Below are 20,301 nucleotides of genomic sequence, written 5' to 3'. Positions count from 1 at the left end.
CAGTAACGAGAGTATTGTGAAGAGTCACAATAAAAACACATACTTTACTGCTTGAAGATGACCTCAAAGTCTTACCTCTGTTAGGTGCTAGTGCCATCTGCACAGTCTAAGCAGACAGTGGTCACTTATTTAGTTGATTCTTTTCATATTATTAAATCAGAAGTTATTTTGTATTTTTTTGTATCAGTGTGACTTCAGAAAATGAAATTCAGCCCAACAATGGAAAAATGACACCAGCTCTGTCTGCTTTTCCTGACAGATTCACTCCTGACTTTACGTCTTCGTGGGTAATCCGGGAGCTTACGCTGGTGACTTCTGCTGATTTGGAGTTCCACTTCACGCTCAACGTGACTCTTCCTCACCATCTATTACCGCTGTGTGCAGACGTGGTGCCAGGACCCAGCTGGGAAGAGTCTTTCTGGAGGCTCACTGTCCTCTTCGTAAGGTAATGCTTTCAGGGCCCCTGTACCAGTTTGAAAGGGACTCGCCAGTGAAAGATCAGCAAGCACTTTTGGCTTTTGTTAGATTTTTAGTGGTGATAAGGCCTAAGTATCTACTGCATCTGTCTCCTGAGAGCCCTGCCAGCTGCCTGTGACAGTTTAGGTGTGTTGCGGTAGCTGGTAGTGGAGTTGTCAAGCATTTCTTGCTGCTCCTCCTGATAAACTTCCATGTTAAGGCTGCAAAGAAAAAGGGCTAAGATACCCCCACAGGAATACCCAGTCAGTACTCCCCTTGCTAGAAGACTTACTCCCCTTGCAGCAGAGGCACTCATGTAACATATTAGTATCCCAATGTCATAAATAGAATTGAGCAGACTGGTAGATTATCTTTAAGTATTTCTGGAAAATTAACATGAATTTTATTTATGAGGTTTCAGACAACCAAGTGAGGACCTGCTTTTCCTTCTGCTTCTTTCCTCCTTTCACTTGTTAAAAGATATTAGTGTTTATTGTTGGCTTTTGCTAGGCACACTGCTAAACATGCTACCCCAGAAAGATGATTTGGCTTGCTTTAGCTGACTCATTGCTTGCATGTGGTAAACTGCTTTTAAGAGGACTGTACCTTTATACAATTTGTAACAATTGTACCTTTATACCTTTGTAACAATTAAGGGCTCTGCTCTTACACATATTCTTTTTTTCATCTTTATTAACCTTTCACACTGTGTAGTGTGAACTGAATGTTGTGTTTGTCACAGATGACGTCCAGTGCTTTCATCACACCAACCCTGAATTCCTACAATCAGTACTAACAAGCAGTGAACATGAATGTCATGGTGATACGTATATGTACTGGTGCACACCTGAGATGCTCATGCACCCTGTGGTTCTGCTTGCGTTCTTGTTTTGACTCTGAAAACAGTCAGAGCACAAATGAAGCAACAATAATGACCACGTTACATGGTTCTAGATGCAACAGAAGGAAACTACAGGGATCTGAAAAATCAGGAATTTCTCATTCTGTTTTTCTGCTGACAAAATTTGTACTGCATGATTGAGAAGGTGGTTTGATGAATTACAAAGATTTTTGTTCTGATCGATTTGTATTTGGTGCAATTAATACAGCAGAGAGAAAGAGAGGCTATTTTGCAGCTTCAGTTTTAGTTCAGAAGTATGGTGGCATTTGTAGCCTATTTTATGCCAGCATTTTATATAGGAAAATAAAGAGACAGTATTAAATTAATATCAAAGTAATGACATAACTATCATGAATGAATACAAGGTACTCGGAAGACTGATAGGTATCATACTATGATATATTGCCGTTGGGTTGTAGTGAGACTTAACTTCTAACTGATCTTCATATCAAGTATTAGCTTTTTTAGAATGGATTTTTTCTTTGTTATATTTTTTTCTTTGTAAAGCTCATGGCTGAGTTATTTTATTGAGAGAAGAACTAGCAAGGGCTATAAGGAAGAAAAGGGAAAGAAAAGACCGTTAGAACTGTTATTTATTTTAAACTGTATTTTGAGTTTTCTCATCTGTCTTCTTACTTAGAATTTACTAACAAAATATTTGAAAAGTGCATCTTGTTAGAAGCTTTTTAACTCTTTCACTAAATACTCTTGAAAATTGTAGGCACCAATATCTGTTGTTTTCTTTGGCAGTTTGTCCCTGCTCGGAGTAATTCTGATAGCCTTCCAGCAAGCCCAATATATTCTAGCAGAGTTCATGAAATCAAGACAGAGACCAAATCCTAGTCCTTCACCGCAGCAGAACAGCAACTCTGTTGACGTAATCAGCTCTGATTCCTACAAGTAAAAATACTTTTTTCTTCTTTTGAATTGCCTTTTTTTGTACCTTGTTTATTGTGGAGTGATGCTTTCTGTCTGTTTGCAATTTGATATTGCTGTGGGCTGCGTTAGAGGGGATAGTGTTCCAGGCAACCTCTTTCAGAGAGCTTTCAGTGTTGTGGTGTATATTCATCTCCACAAAAGAGAAATGGAAGAACTCAAGGGTTTCTCGATCTTGTATATTGTCAGTAGTACATAAGGTAAAAATTGTGTGATGGAAGTAAAGGATACACCATGTGCAGCAGCCATGGAAAGAATGGAAAATACATTAATGGTCCTCAAATCTGACCCTCTTGGGTGGTCAGTTAGGCACTTACTCACTGAAGCATGTAAGTGTGTTTGAAGTCTGAGCACATACTTAAAAGAGTCTTGCTCAACTCCCACTGAAATCAGAATGTGCTTAGCTGGTATGATAAATTGAAGACTGAATACAGTTTCATGGCTTGTGAATATACCTCCCTTTCTTTTCTTACAAAAATATCCTATAAAACAATTCATGATAGCTTCATATGTAAAACCAAATCTCAAATAATTTTTTTTTTCTCCAGGGGAAGCTGCAAGACATTTATGGATTCCTATAGTTCCTCAGATAAAGGTAAAGGGAAGGGCTTCCTGTCCGTAAGCACTTCTTCCAGCCGAAGTCAGAATGCAGCAAAGAGAAGTCCTGCGACCTACAGCCACTCTCAGAAGAAACACAAATGTTCAATTTACTACAGTAAGCAGAAACCAAACACAGCAGCTGGCAGTGCCATTGCAACTACTGATGAGAAACAAAATCAGATTGCGGAGAACCAAATCTCAGCACCAAAAGAGGACATTTGCACTGATGATGTCAGTGAGAACTGGGTAACTCTAAAATATGCAAATGGCATAAATGTTAACAAGAATTTAACTCTTCCAGAAAACTTTCTGGGTAAAGAGGAAAGTGCACTGAAAAATACAGTTCTCATTAAAAATACTTCTTCAGAGTGTGATCTGAAGGAAGATCTTCAAACATGTATGTTTCCTAAGGAAACTAACCTTAAAACTTCAGAAAATCTAGTTGAGCTCAAAGAACAGGAGTTCTGTCCTGTGAAGATGTCCAAGAAGCTACCTGAAAGTCACTTGTCCAGAAATTCACCTCAGCAGCAGCCGGAATTGCAAGAAATTTCTAGGAAAACTAGCGGTAATTTTTTTCCAGTTTCTGTCAGTCAGAATTATTGGGTGAAATCTTCTGTTAAATTCACTGTGATCAGGATTTTGTCTTTTCCATGGGACTAGGAGATGTGGTATTTCTTATGTGTTCACTATGATTTATCTGTTTACATTCCAAAGGAAATAGCTTACATTAAAATTTGTTTTATAAATCATAGATTTGCCTTGGTTTACAGATTTCAAGCTTGTGCTGTGGCATTTTAGTGGTTAAAATGATATCATAGATCTGCTTATAAAACACAAATTGCCTTGTCAAATATTCAGAAACCTCCCAGTTCGCGATTTTCAGGTCCACTGAAAATCTGAAGCCCGATTTTTAGAGTCACCAAGCAAGCATGTTCCGTACTGGATATTCAGAACGCCTTTGATAAAACCACCTAAAATAACAAAAGCTGACATTAAAGTATTGTGAAATTATATTTTGTAGAAATCTGGAGATCAAAATTTCTCTGAGTACTGCATAGCTGTATTTTTTATCTTTTTTTTTTTTTTTTAATTGTGGAACTAAGCTGCCTGGGAAGTCTTACCTCACAGCTTCACGACTCAAAATTTTAAGAGCAGCCGAAGAGCTCCTGGGGGAAATCGAGAGCAGGGTAGGAGAATGTGTCCTCTGGAAACTTGGCCTTGCTTAGGCACTCAGTAAAGCAGTCGAATGCTGAAGACTGGCATTTGCTGTAGCTGTGGCAGAGTTTGTTTAGTGAGTGAGCCATCACAGAGGGATTTCAGGCCCTGCTGTAGTGTATAGTTCTTACCCTGGGCTGATTGCTTCCTGTTGTGTTGTTATCTGTGAGATACAACGGGTATATGTGTGCCTGCCTCAGGTGGAGGCAGGATAATTTCACTCGTACTTACAAAGCACTTTGAAATTCTACATGTGCTCCTAAACTGCAGTGTTGTTTGTTCTTTGCTTTGAATTAGGAAATCAGCTGGGAGGAAAAAAAACCCAGTAATTATGTCTTAACTGTATTTACGTGCACAGGAAAGTAACTTTGAGTACAGGCTGTGGAAATCATGGTTATACATAAAACAATTGGGAGATACTAGACTTATTTTCATTGACAGAACTTCCACTTTGAGAGTGTTTCGGGAGTACTGACAGTTACTTGTATTCTGTGGTAAAGCACTACAGGTAATCTGCCGCATTGTCTATTAGCAGTTGTGGTTTTCTGCACTGTCAGGGATGTGAGTGTTTCTGTGTTTCAAGAAGTTTGGTAGGATAAATGAAGTCTAAAAAGTACCGTGTTGCAGTGTTTGTATCTTGAGTATAGTTACAGACCTGGTTTTGTGCAAACAGGGAGTCTTCAAGACCTCAGGTTCTCACATGTTTGTATGCTGGAGAGCAACAGAGCGTTTTTTAGAGCTCTGGCAGCCTCCCTTGCCTGCTTTCTCCCCTGGTGTTTTGTTCACATGGGCTCCTTTTTCAGTCATTGGGACTGCCTGCTCCAGAGGGGAGAGGGTGGCTGACCCAGAGCTAAGATGTTGTAGTTGCTTGGTAGATAGGAAACCTTAAAAATGTCTGTGTATGCCTTTCCTGTTTGAGAAGACCAGTTCAATGTGAAGCAATGGCAGAGCAGCCAAGAGTCTTAGTAGCAGATCACTGTGGCTGTATTGCAGATTATCTGAAATACCTGGAACTGATCAGAGCTGAAGTTAATTCTGTCCTGTCCAGCATTGGCAGCGCCCAGGTAGAGGACTGTGACTCAACTGGGCAACTCAGCTAGCTGTTGAGGCAGGCTTCCTCTCATGCTCTTCATCTCTTGGCTTTTGTTACACAAGAAGAATTCTTCTTCCTCACAAGCCTCGCAAGCAAATGAACTTTCAACGCGGAACCCACCCTAAAGAAAGAATGACTTCCTGTTGTCTTCATAGTGAATGCAGAGGGCACTTCAGAGACGTAAAGCGGCCAAATAAAGGCTGTCCGTATTTTGATCTACCCATTTTTGAAAAGTCCCCACCCAGCTTGCAGGGTTTTTTCTGTTTGCTTTTTAGCCCAGTATTCTCTGGCTTCAGCTTCTACCTTACAGACCCATAGGTGGGACCTGAATAGTTCAAATTCAGACGAGATGAGCAGAGCTGGGTAATCTGCATGAGCTAGGAGTGGTGTGCCCATGAGCGTGAATCAATACAGAGCTAGTTTTTGTAACTGCTATAAGAATTTTATACAGCATTAGCTTTTGATTTTGAAATTTTCAGCATCATCAGCCTCGAGGTTCGTCTCCTAGTGTTTTGGAAAGCAGGACAAGTCTTTTTTTACAGAAAGGTGGAAGATAGTGTGGTTATGATTGGGAGACCGTTCTCTTCCCAAGCAAACTGATGTTACTGTTTAATTGTAGGGAATAGCCAGCAAGTGCCTCTCAGGAATGAAACAGAAAACTGTGAGACTTTGAAAAAGCAGGTCAACCTAAAGCCTTCCACGGAGAAAAAGTTTAATAAAGGACCTAAGGAAGAGACTCCATGCTGCACAAAAGAGGAGATTACTTCTTTTGAGGTTTGTATCGTGATCTTTCTGCTTTTCAAATTTAAAATGATCTTTTTGTTGTTTATTTGTATATGTGTACACATATAGGTATGTATGTGTTTGTAGGGACTATTACATACAGTCACAGATCTGAAACACTGTAAATCAGATGTATGAGTAAGTATGCAGACGTGCTGTCCCATGTCCATTGCATATTAATACCGCTTTATAGAATGATGAACGGTCTGGGTAAAAATTAAAAGAGCCCTTGTGACATTGGCCATATCACAACCAGAGATGTTTTTCATTATTGTCAGAGCAGGCACAAACATACTGGAATCTAAAGCCAGCTGTCAGCCACAGTAATGATGTGGGAACATACACCCGAGGGGAAGTGTCCTAGATGGACATATCAGCTTTTGTTTTCAGACCTGATCTCCAAATACAGGGCTTTGCATCAGAAATTTGCATTTGAGAATACAGCAGGCAGAAACCCCTTAACAGATGGTGAAGCTGCTGAGAAGGATGATTCTTCACCCCTGGATTCTGAGCACGATAAACACAGCAGACTGTACCTTTGTTGCAGGCAGCATAAAACACTTCATCGGGTAATTAGTAAACCCAAGAATTTGCATTATATTTGTGTCCTGTGTACTGCGTAGGAATCCAATGGCAAAAAGGTGTAAGGAGGAATTGCTTACTATGCATGAGGAATATGTATCAGAAAAGACAGGGTCTAGTCTTGTTTTGGGAACTGTTGTTACAAACTTCTTTCCATGTGTGGCTGATGGTGCTCAGTTTGTTTCTTGCATTTTTTAAAATGACTATTATTTGTTGGTTAGCTTATCCCATAATTTCCTCAGTTGTAATTCAAATGAATGCCTCCCCCCACCCCCCAGCTGCTGAGGAAAGGGAGGATTGATTGCTGCTGAACTTGCACACAAACTGATCATAAATCTGGCAGATGTTTTTTGGTTTTAGCACATTGGGAATTTTATTGACTGCTTTCCTTTTTCTCCCCCTATTTTTTTATTTCCCTGGAAGCCAGAGCTAGATGCTGTGAGGGGGGAAATGCTAACACTGGGAATTCAAAAATTTCTCTCTCATCATCTGTTGGTGTCTTGAAGGACAGAGTCTTGGAAAGGCTGGTCAAATTGATGGTGCTGTAAAGAGGATGTGCTGTGGAAAGGCACTAAATCTTGAAGTAACTATGCATTTGGGTCGGTTTGTTTTGTCCAGAGAAATTTAACTAGAAAAATCCAATGGAGTTCATTTACTGATGTAACTTCATTTTATAATGTATGTGTTGTCTCAGCTCATATTTTTACCTTTAGCAAGAAGATGCATATAGGAAGAAGAAACCTCAGGAGAAGAAGGAAGGAAACGTACCAAATATGAATTGGAATAGAAATAGAACATCTAGAAAAAATAAGAAGAAGAACATTAATATATCTGCAAGGTATGTATTAACTGACCAAATAACGAAGAAATCCAGAGTTGTTGTAATGTTTCCACAGATTTTGCATAATACGTTAGGCAAGATTGCTTTATCTATTTAAATAAACACACTTTAATCCTGACCTGAGCCTTTATTTTTAAGAATGTGCAGTATTAAGTGTAACTAAAAAAAAAAAAATATTTTTCCATTTGTGAATCTGCATATGTATATATAGACACACCCCATTCTGCATAGCAGTGGTCACTCTCCGTTATAGTTTGGAATTTGCTGTCTCTGAAGTCTGGATGGTTAGCTTCCTTTCCATTGTGTATTGGGTGGATAGAATCCAGTCGTGTATTCTCTTCAGTGAAAAAAGGAAAACAAAATTGTTGAAATGATTCCACCTTCAGGAGAATCATCTGCTATATTGAGTAACTGGGGGAATGTTGTCTTCTAGTAGTTTTGAAAGAGGAGAGAAATATGTAGAAAAGAGATGGCGACTTGCATTTTTGCCGTAATGATTAAAAAGATTAGAGCAGCACTAGGCTCAAAAGAATATTGAGAGCACCTTGGGAAGTTAGGGGTTTTTTTTTTCCCCCGAGGTTTGTTTAAATGCATTTCTAAAGTCAGCTGAAAAGTACTCTTAATTATTTTTTCATATTTTTAAAATTTATTTGGATTGTTGTTAAAAAATACCACTTATAAATTGCTTCTAGAATAGAAACACTTATGAGGAGAAAATCCTCCTCCTTCCCTTCCCCCAGCCCTTTGAATTAAGGTCACGATCCTACAAAGCCTTCACAGACTTAATTTTTATTGCAAGTCGTCCTATTGAGGTCAGTGGATTTAACAAGGAGATTGTAAATCTGAAGGGGCTGTTATAACTCATTACAAAAAAATTACTATTCATTGTGTGGGAAGTCAGCACATGTGTAAAACTTTGCAGGATGCACACCTTTGTAGGCAGGAAGGATAAAAAAATGGAAGTGAAATACTGAAATTTGGTGTCTGTTCCTTGAACTGATTCAGCAGTCACTGCTTTCTGAGTTAAGATGTAACCATTTCCTTCCTGTAGAAACTTGACAGCTGGATTTTATTCATTTTCCCTTAATACTCTCTGATTACAATATTGGATCCAGATACTTCAGTTTTACTAGCAAAAACTTAAGATTACTTCAGATGATGTTTTTATTCTAGTTATAATTATGCCAGTGAAACGGACATAGGGTACATTTTTCTGTGTATCTAGATCTTCGTACGGTGCTAGACTGTGCTTGTCACTATAACACCTGACGTCTTTCTGCAAGTGCATTAGAGAATGGAGTTAAACATACACACATTATTTTGCTTCTTCCTCTGAGAAATAGTAGTCTGTGTGGTGGGATCTTGCATTTTGGGAAAGGTTTTTTAGGTTTCTGTAAAGCTGGGGAATAAGACTCCTAAACCTATTCCTTGCCCCCCATCCTGCCTTGATAGCTGTGTGAGTTGAAGTGTTTAATGCCTGAAAAGGAAAAATATAGCTGAAATGTAAAATGCAAACATGTTTCTTTGGGTGTGGTTGTATTAGGGTCCCTGAGCAGAGTGAGTTGAAGCATATGTGCAGTGAATTTGAAAGGACGGATCTGAGAGCGAATATTGGAATAAGAGCCTGGTGTCCTCAGGGTAACGGGGAAAACTGTAAAGCAGACCAAAAAGCTGGGAGCTTGTCTATACAGGGAGAAACAGGTATGCAATCTTAATTGTCTTAAACAGGGGAAGAAATGTAATGTTGTTGTGGCAGTACAGCTGTAGTCCTTACTTGAGAGACTTCTGCTTCTTTCCCTTTCAAACCCTGACGCAGAGGCGGCAGGACTGGCATGATGCAGTGCCTGAAATAATACCTGCTCACTTCGGAAGGGCTGTGCATGCTTTCTTCATGGGGTTGGTTGGTGGTGCACATCAGAAGATGAATCAGTCTGAAGCCATAATCCATCAGTCCCGGGTGAAGGACTAACAGTCTGCTTGTGTGTTCAAATTAAAGCCAGTATTAATTGAAGTGGCTGTATTGCAAAGGCCACCTTTAGAATAGGCAGGTCATTTTTAAAAAACACCACTGGCTTGGGTACCTGCTTCCTGCCTTTCCGTCAGGATTTTAATCAACTGTTTTCCCTGGCTTTTGGGAAGAGCCGGACTGAAGAAAGTATCAATGTTTATGGGATTGTCCTTTGCCTCCCTGATGAGATAATAAGAAAAGAGAATCTCACTTATGAATTCATTACTTGCAACGTTTGTCATTGCTTTTAGTATGCGTGTTCCTGTAGCCAGGATATGTTTCATGTTCAAAATACTAACTATATATTTCAAAGAACAGTATGGGCTTCCTGTTTCAAACTATTGCCTCTTAACTGCACTGTACCCTGACTTGCATTCATTGCACTGGGGATGGTGTGTAGGTCATAAGCTCCTCATGGTAGGGGCTGACACATTTATCTTGAGGCTATCAGTAAATACTGTTTTCTGTCCTATTGTCAAGAAATTCAGAGAAGCCATGTAAATTCATATTTCAGATGACTTTTCACTGAATCTTCAGCTGAAAGACTTTCTTAAATGTTTTGTGTTGTTTTGTTTTTGTAACTTCTTTAGAAAGCTTTTATCAACGGTCCAAAAAGAAGTGTTTGGAGAAGTTTTGTTCTGATTCAAGCTCAGATTGTGGAAGTTCATCGGGAAGTGTTCGTGCCAGTCGTGGGAGCTGGGGTAGCTGGAGCAGTACCAGCAGTTCGGACGGAGATAAAAAGCCCATGATTACTGCTAGGCATTTTCTTCCATCCAGTAAGTTCTGCAGATATCGCCTCTGCACCGTAGTGGGCAGAGTTTCAGCCTTCTTTCTGAATGGAAAGGGGTGCCATGGTGTGGGGCATGTAACTTGCCTTTTATGGGTGACAGCACCTCTCAGAAACACAAGGAGAGATTTAAAGAACTTGGTACTTGGAAAAAAGTACCAGAAGTTTCGTGGAGGCAAAGATGAGTTGTCAGGCTACAGAGAAAGTGTCAGACTCTACACTGAGGAAGTTGTATAGTTAGTTTTCATGGAGGGATGGAAGAACTGAGAGTCACTAGTCAAAGCAATTTCTTCCTTTGAGTTTATGTTACATCACAGTATTCTCATAAAAATACAATCGTTTGTTAGAGTTATTTAAGAAAATGCACAAATGAGGAATGTGTGAAAGCAGTTCAGATCTGAGGATGCTGGGATTGGATGGCGGTATTAGAGGTGTAAGTAGCCAGGAGACCTGAGCCACTTGACTATATGAGAAATGGGAACTGTGATTCATTACTGCAGTTTTTTGAATGCCTGAATATCATTAAAATAGTTGAAAGCCTAAACCCAGTCACCGCCATCACTGTCCAGATTGTTGTAGCACTAGAAGTAAATTTTAAAGAAAGCACTGAAGTGACACAAGTAAAACCAGCTTTGCATACCTGAAAAAAGCTGATTAGAATAATTTTAAAATGTGCATGTACTTACATGTGTGTTTGTGTATGTATAAAAATTTACATTACCAAAAGATATAGTATGTGATGTACCTGAACCTGCAATCTAATAGATAATGAATTGTGTGCACTTGGCTTTTCTGTTTGTTCAAATTGTTCAAATTGTAATGCCTCTTATAAAAAATAAGTCATTTCACATTCAAAATTAATTTAGCAGTAACAAGGAACCTGTCCCTCAAGGGTTATAAGTCATAAAATACATTTAAGACTGTGGAAGTAGATAGCATGCTTTGGAATAAATGCAGTTAGTGATACTCCAGTGTGAGAGAAGACTTGGTTAACACTACTGATGAGTCTGTTCATGTGTATGTATATTCTGTGCATACTTATTTTTTTAGGATCTTTGATTTTCACAGTCATTCTTTTCTTTAGGAGAGAATATTTCACAAAATGATTTTCCATCTGAAACTCCTATCACTTTAAATCTGTCCCATAACATCTGCAATACAAGGTAAAAAATTTGAATCTACACCTCTTAAGACATTAAAGAAACACCACCAACTTGAAATCTTATCTCATTTTGATAAATTATACCTGCCTGTTGTCTTGTCATTTTTTGTGATCATCTAACTGTGCTTTCTAGCTGGAAGAAGAACCTTCTTCAGTAGGTGCAAAGATATATTCAAAATGGATTAAGCTGGGGAAATACGATAAATGCTTCCAAATGTAAAATAAAATTGGGGGAAAAACAAAATTGTTTTTCCACTCTCATTTCTTCCAGATCTTAGCAACTTACCACATTTCCATTAGCACTTAGTTATATTAAAGTAATAATGTTTTTTTTTAAAAAAAAGATGGGAGTGAGACTTTCAAGTTGATGTTATTCTTTTAATGGGAATAATGTTCTCCTAGGATATACAGCATGAAAATTGATTCCCCCCACCTGCACGTTCCTTTCTACCTCTTTACTGTAGTAGAGATAGCATCTACAATTTTTATTACTACAAGTCCTCATTTCATTTCTCATTCATGACACTCTTTTTCACTAGAAGAAATAATTTAATCCTTTTCCTCTGGGATTCCTGGTGCTTGAAAGTGTTCCCTTTCCACTCATATTGACTGGTTTCTTTGATGGGATTTGACGAATATGAAATTGATGTTCATGTGTGCCTATGTGTCTTCATGCGCATAAAAGTAAACTTGCCTGAAAGTTGTTGGGAGCATTGAAACATTATGAGAGATCATGCTCATCTTCATGGACTTGTTTTCCAGTTTCAAAGAAGAGCTGTTGAATTAATTTGCAACAGGTTGATACTTGGATAATAAAAGTGGTGTAATTAAGATGTATTAATTTTATTAATTTTGCATGTGTAATAAGTAGCTGACTTTTAATTGAGAAAAAAGCTGTTAAAAAAAAATGCACAGGAGTAATTTAAAATAAGAAAAATCAGGAAAGAAAGTGGGAAAGCAATAGCAACCATGATGTTGATTAGAATATTTTTTACATCTCTGTATATCTCCTTTGAAATACTTTGGATTATGAAACGTTACAGTGCCTAGACTTAAGAAATTAAATTTTCTTTTCATTTAGCAGAGACGTGAACAGCATCCCCCAATATCCTGAGACCTTATGTCCTAATTTCACTGACATAGCTGCAGATCCTGACAAAAATAAAGGTCAGTTACTTTATTAACAACTGAAGCTAGTTTTTGCACACTTTGTCAAGCAGTTTCAGTGATGTTGCTACTAACATTTGTATACACCAACTTGATAGACTTGTTGTTATTAGAACTTGACTTACTTCTAAGCACATTAAGAGCAAAGTTAGCAAACAAAAGCTTAAAACCTTGGCATTTTTGCTGCATCTTCTCTGTGTGAAGACAGCATTTAGCTTTCAACTCACGTTTTAGGTATTCTTTGTTTTTTCATCGTCTTGCTTTGCACAGATTTATGTCCAAAAGTGATGTGGATGGGAGATCAAGAGCACTGGTTGCTGTGTTAAAACAAAGCTCGGCATCAAATAAAATCTGACCATTTTTCTCTCCAAATTTCTACAGTCAGGATTTGCTCTCTTTGAAAGTAATAATGAATGAGGTTGGGATGGGCTGTTAAAACTCTTGAATTTTCATTGTTTGTATCTCAAAGGGAAGTAACATTAACTTGTTGAGTGGGATTCATAAAAGCAACAGGCTACGTGGTGAGATAGACTTTGAAAGCTGGTTAGGATACATGGTTCTCTGGGCAGAACTGCTTGCTCATGACTGTCCCATCTGCTGTAGGTTTAACATGTGTCTGGTAGGATACAAATGCTGATTGAACTTTTTCCAGGGTAGCAATATTCATAATATCTATCGTGTGAAATAATGAAATAGAGCTAACTTTGCAACCACTGTCTTATGGAGATTGCTAGTTTGGATTTTTTCCTTTCTCCAGCTCCCTGTGCTTACAGAGTTGATAGCAACCAAGTATCTGTGGGCAGTCAGGGCACTCAGTCCGTAGAGAGCAGCATAATGAGTATCTGCCCTAGGGGCTAAATACAGCCATAATGAGTTCACATATTGTTTGGTTGTGAATGGCTCCAGCCTATTGAAAACCCGACCCTGTTCCCGCTGCATTCGTGCAGTTGGACTTCAGAAATGGTTACTGACAGATGGGTGGGGGCGAGGGGGAGGCTGGTGGGGATCGCACCCCTGCCATCCATCCTGCTGTGAGGAAGGGTGCCGCCTTGGTGCTGGCAGCTGATATCTTAAGTAGGAATTTCTTGCCCTGTTTTGTTGAATTTCAGCTTCTTGGTTCAAGTCTTTTTTTAATATACTTTTTAACAAATAGAACTTTTGAGATTTGTTTAAAGATGGACATTCATCACAAAAAAATAGATTGGTTAGTAACTCTGGACTTCTTATCTAGCATACAGTCTTTATTGTTGATCTGAGAATAAAGTCTCATTGTGACATTCAGAGTTTGTGGAGCCTCCTTCCTGTTGTTCTGCATTTCATTCCCTTTTCCCTTTTTAGGTCTTTACCCAACAGGAGAGTTGTGGCCTGCCCAGCCAGTCTGCCTGACAAACAGTTTAAACTACAACCTTGAGAATAATATACCGTGCATGATCCAAGAAACCCCCTCTGTCCACAACAGGCAAGTTATGTTTTATGTAAACAGTATGGATAATACTTTGTTCAGGTTTCTGTGATGCAGAGGACTGCACTTGAGCTTATCTTATAATATTTGTAAGGCAGGTGATAGTTAAGTAAAATTCTTGCTGTCACTTCGATCTTAGTTCTAGTTGTTTATGCTCTTCCATTAGTACCTGACGATCAACTTTGCGAAGACAAATTCACTGATGTTCCTGCTGATATGTAGATATCCCAGAACTTCTTTCAAATTTAATTAAATACTTTTTTGAAAGCTTTTAATTTCTTTCACTTCTTTTGCATGGCCAGGCACAGGGCCTGACTTTTAGGTTTATTTTCCTCTTACTAAATACATAGCTTCTGTATATCATGGGTTGTGTTATGCAGTGTGTACTCGTGTTAGATGGCATGAACAGACATTGCTAAATAAAGGCAAATAGTCCAATTTTTGAAGGTGGTGGTGTAAGGATAAAAGTTGGCCTGCTTGAGGCTCTGTGTAGATTTGGGTTGATCTTCCCATGGTAATGAACTTGAGTAATTCTGGTACTTCACACTCTCCACACCGCAAATTTTACTAATGAAAGATGCACCACAAACTAGTGAGACATAGTACTCTGCCACCACACAGCAGTGAAATATGGCCAGTTCTTCAGGTCATATCCTGCCATCTGAAATGACGGCGTGGTAACGCAGAAATCCCCAAGTGATGGTCTTGTGATCCCAACCAGCCTGCTAACCTCAGTTCTAACTAACTAACTGTCGTGTCTAGCAAACCGCAGCCCTAATGATTGGGAGCAATGGCCAGCGGTCTGTCTGATTCTCAAGTCAGATGAAATATATAGCGATTTGTGGCAGATTCTGTATTATACTACTTTGCTTTCATATGCCTATCTCAATTTGGACTTTATATGCAGAAATTCATGTAATTATTTATTCATAGGTAGTAGTGATAACTTATGATAACTTCTTCCCTGAATAGTAAAACTGAATTAGCACAACTTGACGTGAAATCCTTTTATATGCCTACCTTGTCCAGACTGGGTCCAGACTTGGACTTCTTTAAGCCCTCTGCATAGCAGGGCTTGTTTCACTTCTGACATATCTTTAAGAATTACTTTTGAAAAGCCTTCTTGAAATTCTGAAATTATTTTAATTAAAAAAAGTCCAATCCCTACAAATTAATGTGTAGTTTAGTAAACGTATTGTTTAACAGGACTTCTAACATGTGGTAGGGAAAGTAGAAATCACCATTTTAATTGCTATTCTCAAGCACTCAAACACTTGAGAATGCGTTACATTTTCTTCTGTTTCGAATCACATTATTTCACTTTATATCTACCATTTCCATAGCTATGGGAAAGAAGTACAATTACTTTCTTTTTACAGAGGAAAAAGTTGAACCCAATTAGGTGTTGCTGTCATTACAAGTTGTTCATCCTCCCAGAGGAAAAAAAGCTCAGTGAGAGAATCACTGTGATTACATAGTGGCACAGAGTAGATACTGGCAGAATTGGCAAGCAGAATGTGAAAAGCCTCATCATCAGTTATAGGCATTTTGCATCCAACAGTTTTACATTAAATAATTATACCTAAATGATTTTCAGAAGTTCTGCAAATTGTTTTTGACAGCAGATTTTTTTTTCTTGGGACAGCTTCATTGACTGGAATGCAGCTTGTGACAGCCAGTTTTCCAACATGTATTGTCCACTAGAGATGAACGAATATGGTGCTTTCCCAGAAGGTATGATGAAATAAAGCTTATGAATTATCACTGAGCATGTTTTTTTCTCTCACCTTTTGTAGAACAAAAGGCTGAGCTTGTCTGTAAACATCTGGGTGTTCATTGCTTAAGCAGACTTTACGGTTTCCAGCTGACTGGATGCTCTGTAGTAATAAACAATGTCTGCATGTGGCGAATGAGAAAACTGGTATTCGTACGGAGTTATTAAGCCTGGAAAGCCAGTATACAGGACTCTGAGAGGGAATAGAGAGAAATGCTCATGACCACAGTATTACACAAATCTTTTTGCACAATTTTCTTTGTTTCCCCTCTGGCAGGCTTCTGCCTTCCAGTGTGTGAAACAGAAGGCCTCTTGTGACCAATTACCTTTCCAGGCTAGAGTTTCTTGGCTTGGGAAGCACACTGGCAGCAACCTAGAATTCTTTAGCATTACCTAAGCAGTAATTAAAGGTCAGGCTACAGTATCACAGGCAGCATGGTGATCCCTCGGGTGCTTGGAGCTGAGGCACGTTGGCAGTGAAGCCTGGGTAGGCTCTGCCATGCGTGTTCTGTGGCTAATAAAGACTTTGTTCTCCAGTAGAAAGATTGCCAACTCTTTATCCCGTCCCCCTGATAGCAATTTGTTAGTGAGTCCCTAACACAGAGTGGTAGTCTTGTTAATAGAAATTATTACGCTGTGCTGCCCTGAAGGTGCCTGAAGTCACTGAAGGCTTAGGTTGGTTCCAGCCTGGCTCACTCGGAGAAGATTCAATGTTCCTCCACAGAAATGTTAGTAGTGTTTATATTGCAAAAGCCTTATTATGTCTTCCTGCTTTTATAAACTGCAGAAAACATGAACTACGCCAGTGGCTTCCCGGGTACTGCAGCGGTGCAGAATACAGCCTTCATTGACCAGAACTGTCCCTCCACCTGGAACGCCCCTCCAAACATGCCACCTACCTGGGAGCCTGCCAGTTACGTCAACTCTACAGTGAGTATTGTCACTGTGAGACGCTGCCTTTGTGTGCCTCTTCAAAGCCTTCCCAGTGCATTCCTGTCTTTCCCTCACCTGAAGCTCGCATGTTCTTCATGGGTCCTTTAAGTAGCCTGATGTACATATTTGATGCTGGCATTGGTAGCATGGTTTTTCCCAGTTGTTGGTCAAGATTGTTACTGGACCTTGTCTGTGAAATTTTAAGACAGATCCTTTTGCCTGAAAATTGACTAGAATCATCTTACATATGGAAAAACATTTTGGACTTACGTAGTCTACTGAGAGTTTTTCCTATCAAAATCAACCTTTCCAGATGAGGGTAAAACAAAAAGTGCTGACAGCAAAACCCAGAGAGATTTGGAAATTGTAGAGCTGAATGGACAGCTGCTCTCAGTGACTTTGACAGGTTTGCTAGGAAATCCAAGTGATTTAAGCTGGATTTGTGCAAATTTCTGAATGCTGACTTTGACTTGTTAATCTCTAGCCATGTTTATGTGATCCCGTAGTGCAATGTGTAGTGACTTCAGCTCAAGGTGGTCTTTAATTGTAATCACCTTCTCTTCTGCCTATATTTCAAAATCTTCTATTTTAGAAATTATTTTTTTTTTATTTACAGTAGGTTTATTTTGAATAAAACTAACCAAATAAAGCAAGACATATTTCCAAGTGCAAAAGTGAAAATTCTGCTGTGTTAAAAAGTGGCAAAACTGGTAGAATACTGTTTCCTAAATAAATGTGGCTTTATTTCATATTTTATTCAGGAATGCCAGGAAACACAGAAGGCAGAGATTGGAAAATACATTAGATAATTCAGTTCATTTCCCTGGCGAGCTTTTCCCCACAATACATTTCAGTGTTTCATTCAGTTTTAGAAGTCCCCAGACTTCCATGACCTTCTCTGAGAGACTTCCTCGCAGACTAACACATCTTGCCCTCCAGGAGGTTCTTTATAAGCTTTCGAAATTTTCTAACTCAATTCCCTAGCTCCCAATTATAGTTTCTTTTCCATACTGAATATCCCTCTCTGCTCCCAGCGTGCATAGTCTTTCAGTACTGACACATACTTCAACCTTTTTCTTGTCGTTTCTTAGGCGTCCTTTTCTTTAACTCTCAAAATGTGCATGGTGCTCTTCACATGTCTTCCGTTTCTCTATTTTTCTTAACAGCCTGACCAGAACGGAATATTGTGTTCCTGTTACAGTAATATCGATGCTGTGCAGGGAGGAGCTCATATGGCTTCATTTAGTGACGTGCCTTTGCGCGCGCGCACACACACACACTAATGCTGCTGCTGTACGATTTTCGGCAGCTACATTGCTTTGTAAACTCGTGCAGTTTTCTACTTGTGTGTTTCCTAAGTTCTCTCTATAAATGCTACTTCTTCCCATTTAGTACTACATTTCCACGTTTTCTTTGGCAAATGGTCTGTTTTGCAGTTTCCCATGGTAATTTTGTCTTGCCCTGCAGCCCTACCTCTCAAGCACCCGAAGCTTGTCTCCAATGTCTGGACTTTTTGGTTCCATCTGGGCACCTCAGAGTGATGTTTATGAAAGCTGCTGCCCCGTCAGTGCCACAACCCAACACTCGACCCACGTGGAGAACCAGGCAGTTATGTGTAAGCAGGAATACTATCCGAGGTTTAACCCCTTCCGTGCCTACATGAACTTGGACATATGGACTACAGCAGCCAATCGAAATGCAAATTTCCCACTTTCGAGGGACTCGGGTTACTGTGGAAATGTGTGAAAGGAATTTGATTTAAAAATGTGAATAAAGATGCTTGCAATTTTGATTACTAGAGTAAGCTGGTTGTTGAATAGATTACAATGTTGGTGGATATTTTGGCACTTTTATATTGAAAATAAATTTTTTTTACTGAAGTCTGAGCATTCAGTGCATTTTAAAAAGCAAAGCATATTCAGGATGCTGTTATTGTCAGGTGAAGGCTATAAATTTAAAACTTATTTTTTTTCAAGAATAAGGACAGTGTTACGTTCTTAAAAGTATCCATGAACCTGTACTGCACATTTCTTCTGAAGTTTACATTCTGTGGTATAAACTAGGAGTGGTTTAGCATTTGTAGGTACAAACTTATACCCGTAAGTAATTGCATCTGTACAAACAGTAGCACCAGGAACCTACCTGTTGACACAGGTCAGAGATTTTCCAAGTGGTGCCACTTCTACTGCTGACAGTTATTTGTGGGTGTAAATTTCTGGCAATAGAAAAAAAGCTGAATTCTAACTTGTTTATCTGGCTTCAAAGTGCAAGCTGTCACTTGGACGATGTTATGCTTGTGCAGTGTGGGTGAGTGGGCATTTCTTCCAGGAGCTTTTCTTGCGAGTGACTCCTGACATTTTGTGTTTATATTTTTAGTCTTCATGTTGCAATAGCATTTTCAGTGCATTTAATTGCCCTTGTGTAAAATGCCAAAGCTTGAACTGGAACAAATATTTCTTTGAGAGTGGAGTTCACTCCACTCTCCAAAACAGAACGGCATTGTGTTAGCTTGTGTTAAGAGACTGAACCTTTGTAGTGGGAAAGACAACCAGGGAAGTGCTACCACCCAGTTCGGTGCTGAATCTTTCCACCGTGCAAGCTCTCTCACTGACTGTTCCCATTGAGCCTTTTGTGCTGGCATGGCAGAGCGTGTCTGGGCATCTTCACTCTTAGGTGGCAGAAAAAGGGGAAGGCATCCCTTCGATTGAGATGTCCTTGACAAGGGGAATTTTTAAGCCTGGAGAAAGAGAGAGTAAAGGAGGATCCAGTAGCAGCCTTGTACAGCTGCTTGAAGGAGAGCCATGAAGATGGCAGATCTAAAGCCTGCTTGGTGGCTGTAGGCATTACGGCAAATGGCAATGGTCACACGTTGCCACATGGGAGGTTGAGGTTGAACATGAGGGAGGATGGTGCTGCAGGAGAATGGGTTGCCCCAAGGGGTGGACAGATCTCACGATCTCTGTGCTTGGAGGTGTTCATGATGTGGCTGAACAAAGCCACACGTGACCTGCTGTAGTGGTGGCCGTCCTGCCCCTTGTGGGAGGTCAGACGAGAGACCACCAGGGTCTAGTCACCATTTTGAGGATTCTGTGAACTTGAGCAAGTTCCTTACTTTTTGCTACTTAAATTATTTTCCCTTTGAACTCAGACTGACTGGAAGACAAGAACTCTATTTGACAACAAAGTGTTGAGGTTTTCACGTTTGTTTTTATTCAAAGGCAGAGCAGAAAAGGCACTGCAAAACGGCTGACAGCCTGTGTGCAAGGGTACTCGTCAGTCTGAGCTCCCAGACTTAAATTCTGGCCCTGCCAGTTTCACCATGTTGCTGAGCTATCAGACCAGCTCCTCTGACTTGCTGGCCAGAAATGCCATCCCAGGTCTTGAAATGTTTCACCAGAAACAGCTTATTTCCACAAAAAGTTTGTTTCAGTAAATCAACAGTTCCTGCAAATAAAGCTTTGTTGAAAGATACCCTGCCAGCTATGCTTTCCCGTGCGTTGGAGTTAGCTCCGAAAGAGGTGGTGTCACTGGGTGGGATAGTCAAAAGCTGCTACATTTACCTGCTATAACTGCTCATGTGGGAGGTGCTCCTAAGCCTTCC

The 20,301-nt window shown here is 39.6% G+C and overlaps 1 protein-coding gene across 8 annotated transcripts in view; it reads left to right on the top strand.

The window, feature by feature from the left end:
• The window catches only part of TMEM131L (transmembrane 131 like), an 87,118-nt gene extending 68,538 nt beyond the window's left edge, over positions 1-18,580 (top strand). For 6 of the 8 annotated variants that reach the window (XM_068403482.1, XM_068403478.1, XM_068403477.1 and 3 more), the window contains 13 exons: positions 260-445; positions 2,108-2,257; positions 2,842-3,458; positions 5,821-5,975; positions 7,280-7,404; positions 8,951-9,108; positions 10,006-10,191; positions 11,287-11,365; positions 12,446-12,531; positions 13,870-13,990; positions 15,639-15,727; positions 16,555-16,697; positions 18,168-18,580. In XM_068403482.1, coding sequence (XP_068259583.1) covers positions 260-445; positions 2,108-2,257; positions 2,842-3,458; positions 5,821-5,975; positions 7,280-7,404; positions 8,951-9,108; positions 10,006-10,191; positions 11,287-11,365; positions 12,446-12,531; positions 13,870-13,990; positions 15,639-15,727; positions 16,555-16,697; positions 18,168-18,446 — 2,374 coding nt within the window. In that variant the 3' untranslated portion in view covers positions 18,447-18,580. The remainder of the gene's footprint in view (positions 1-259; positions 446-2,107; positions 2,258-2,841; positions 3,459-5,820; positions 5,976-7,279; positions 7,405-8,950; positions 9,109-10,005; positions 10,192-11,286; positions 11,366-12,445; positions 12,532-13,869; positions 13,991-15,638; positions 15,728-16,554; positions 16,698-18,167) is intronic. The other 2 variants (XM_068403486.1, XM_068403481.1) reach the window with 1 other exon arrangement.
• The last annotated feature ends 1,721 nt before the right edge of the window (positions 18,581-20,301 follow it).

This window comes from Nyctibius grandis, chromosome 6, assembly GCF_013368605.1.
Source record: "Nyctibius grandis isolate bNycGra1 chromosome 6, bNycGra1.pri, whole genome shotgun sequence".
NCBI lineage: Eukaryota > Metazoa > Chordata > Aves > Nyctibiiformes > Nyctibiidae > Nyctibius > Nyctibius grandis.
Note: the sequence above shows the minus strand (reverse complement) of the source record. Positions and strands in the feature narration are given on the sequence as shown.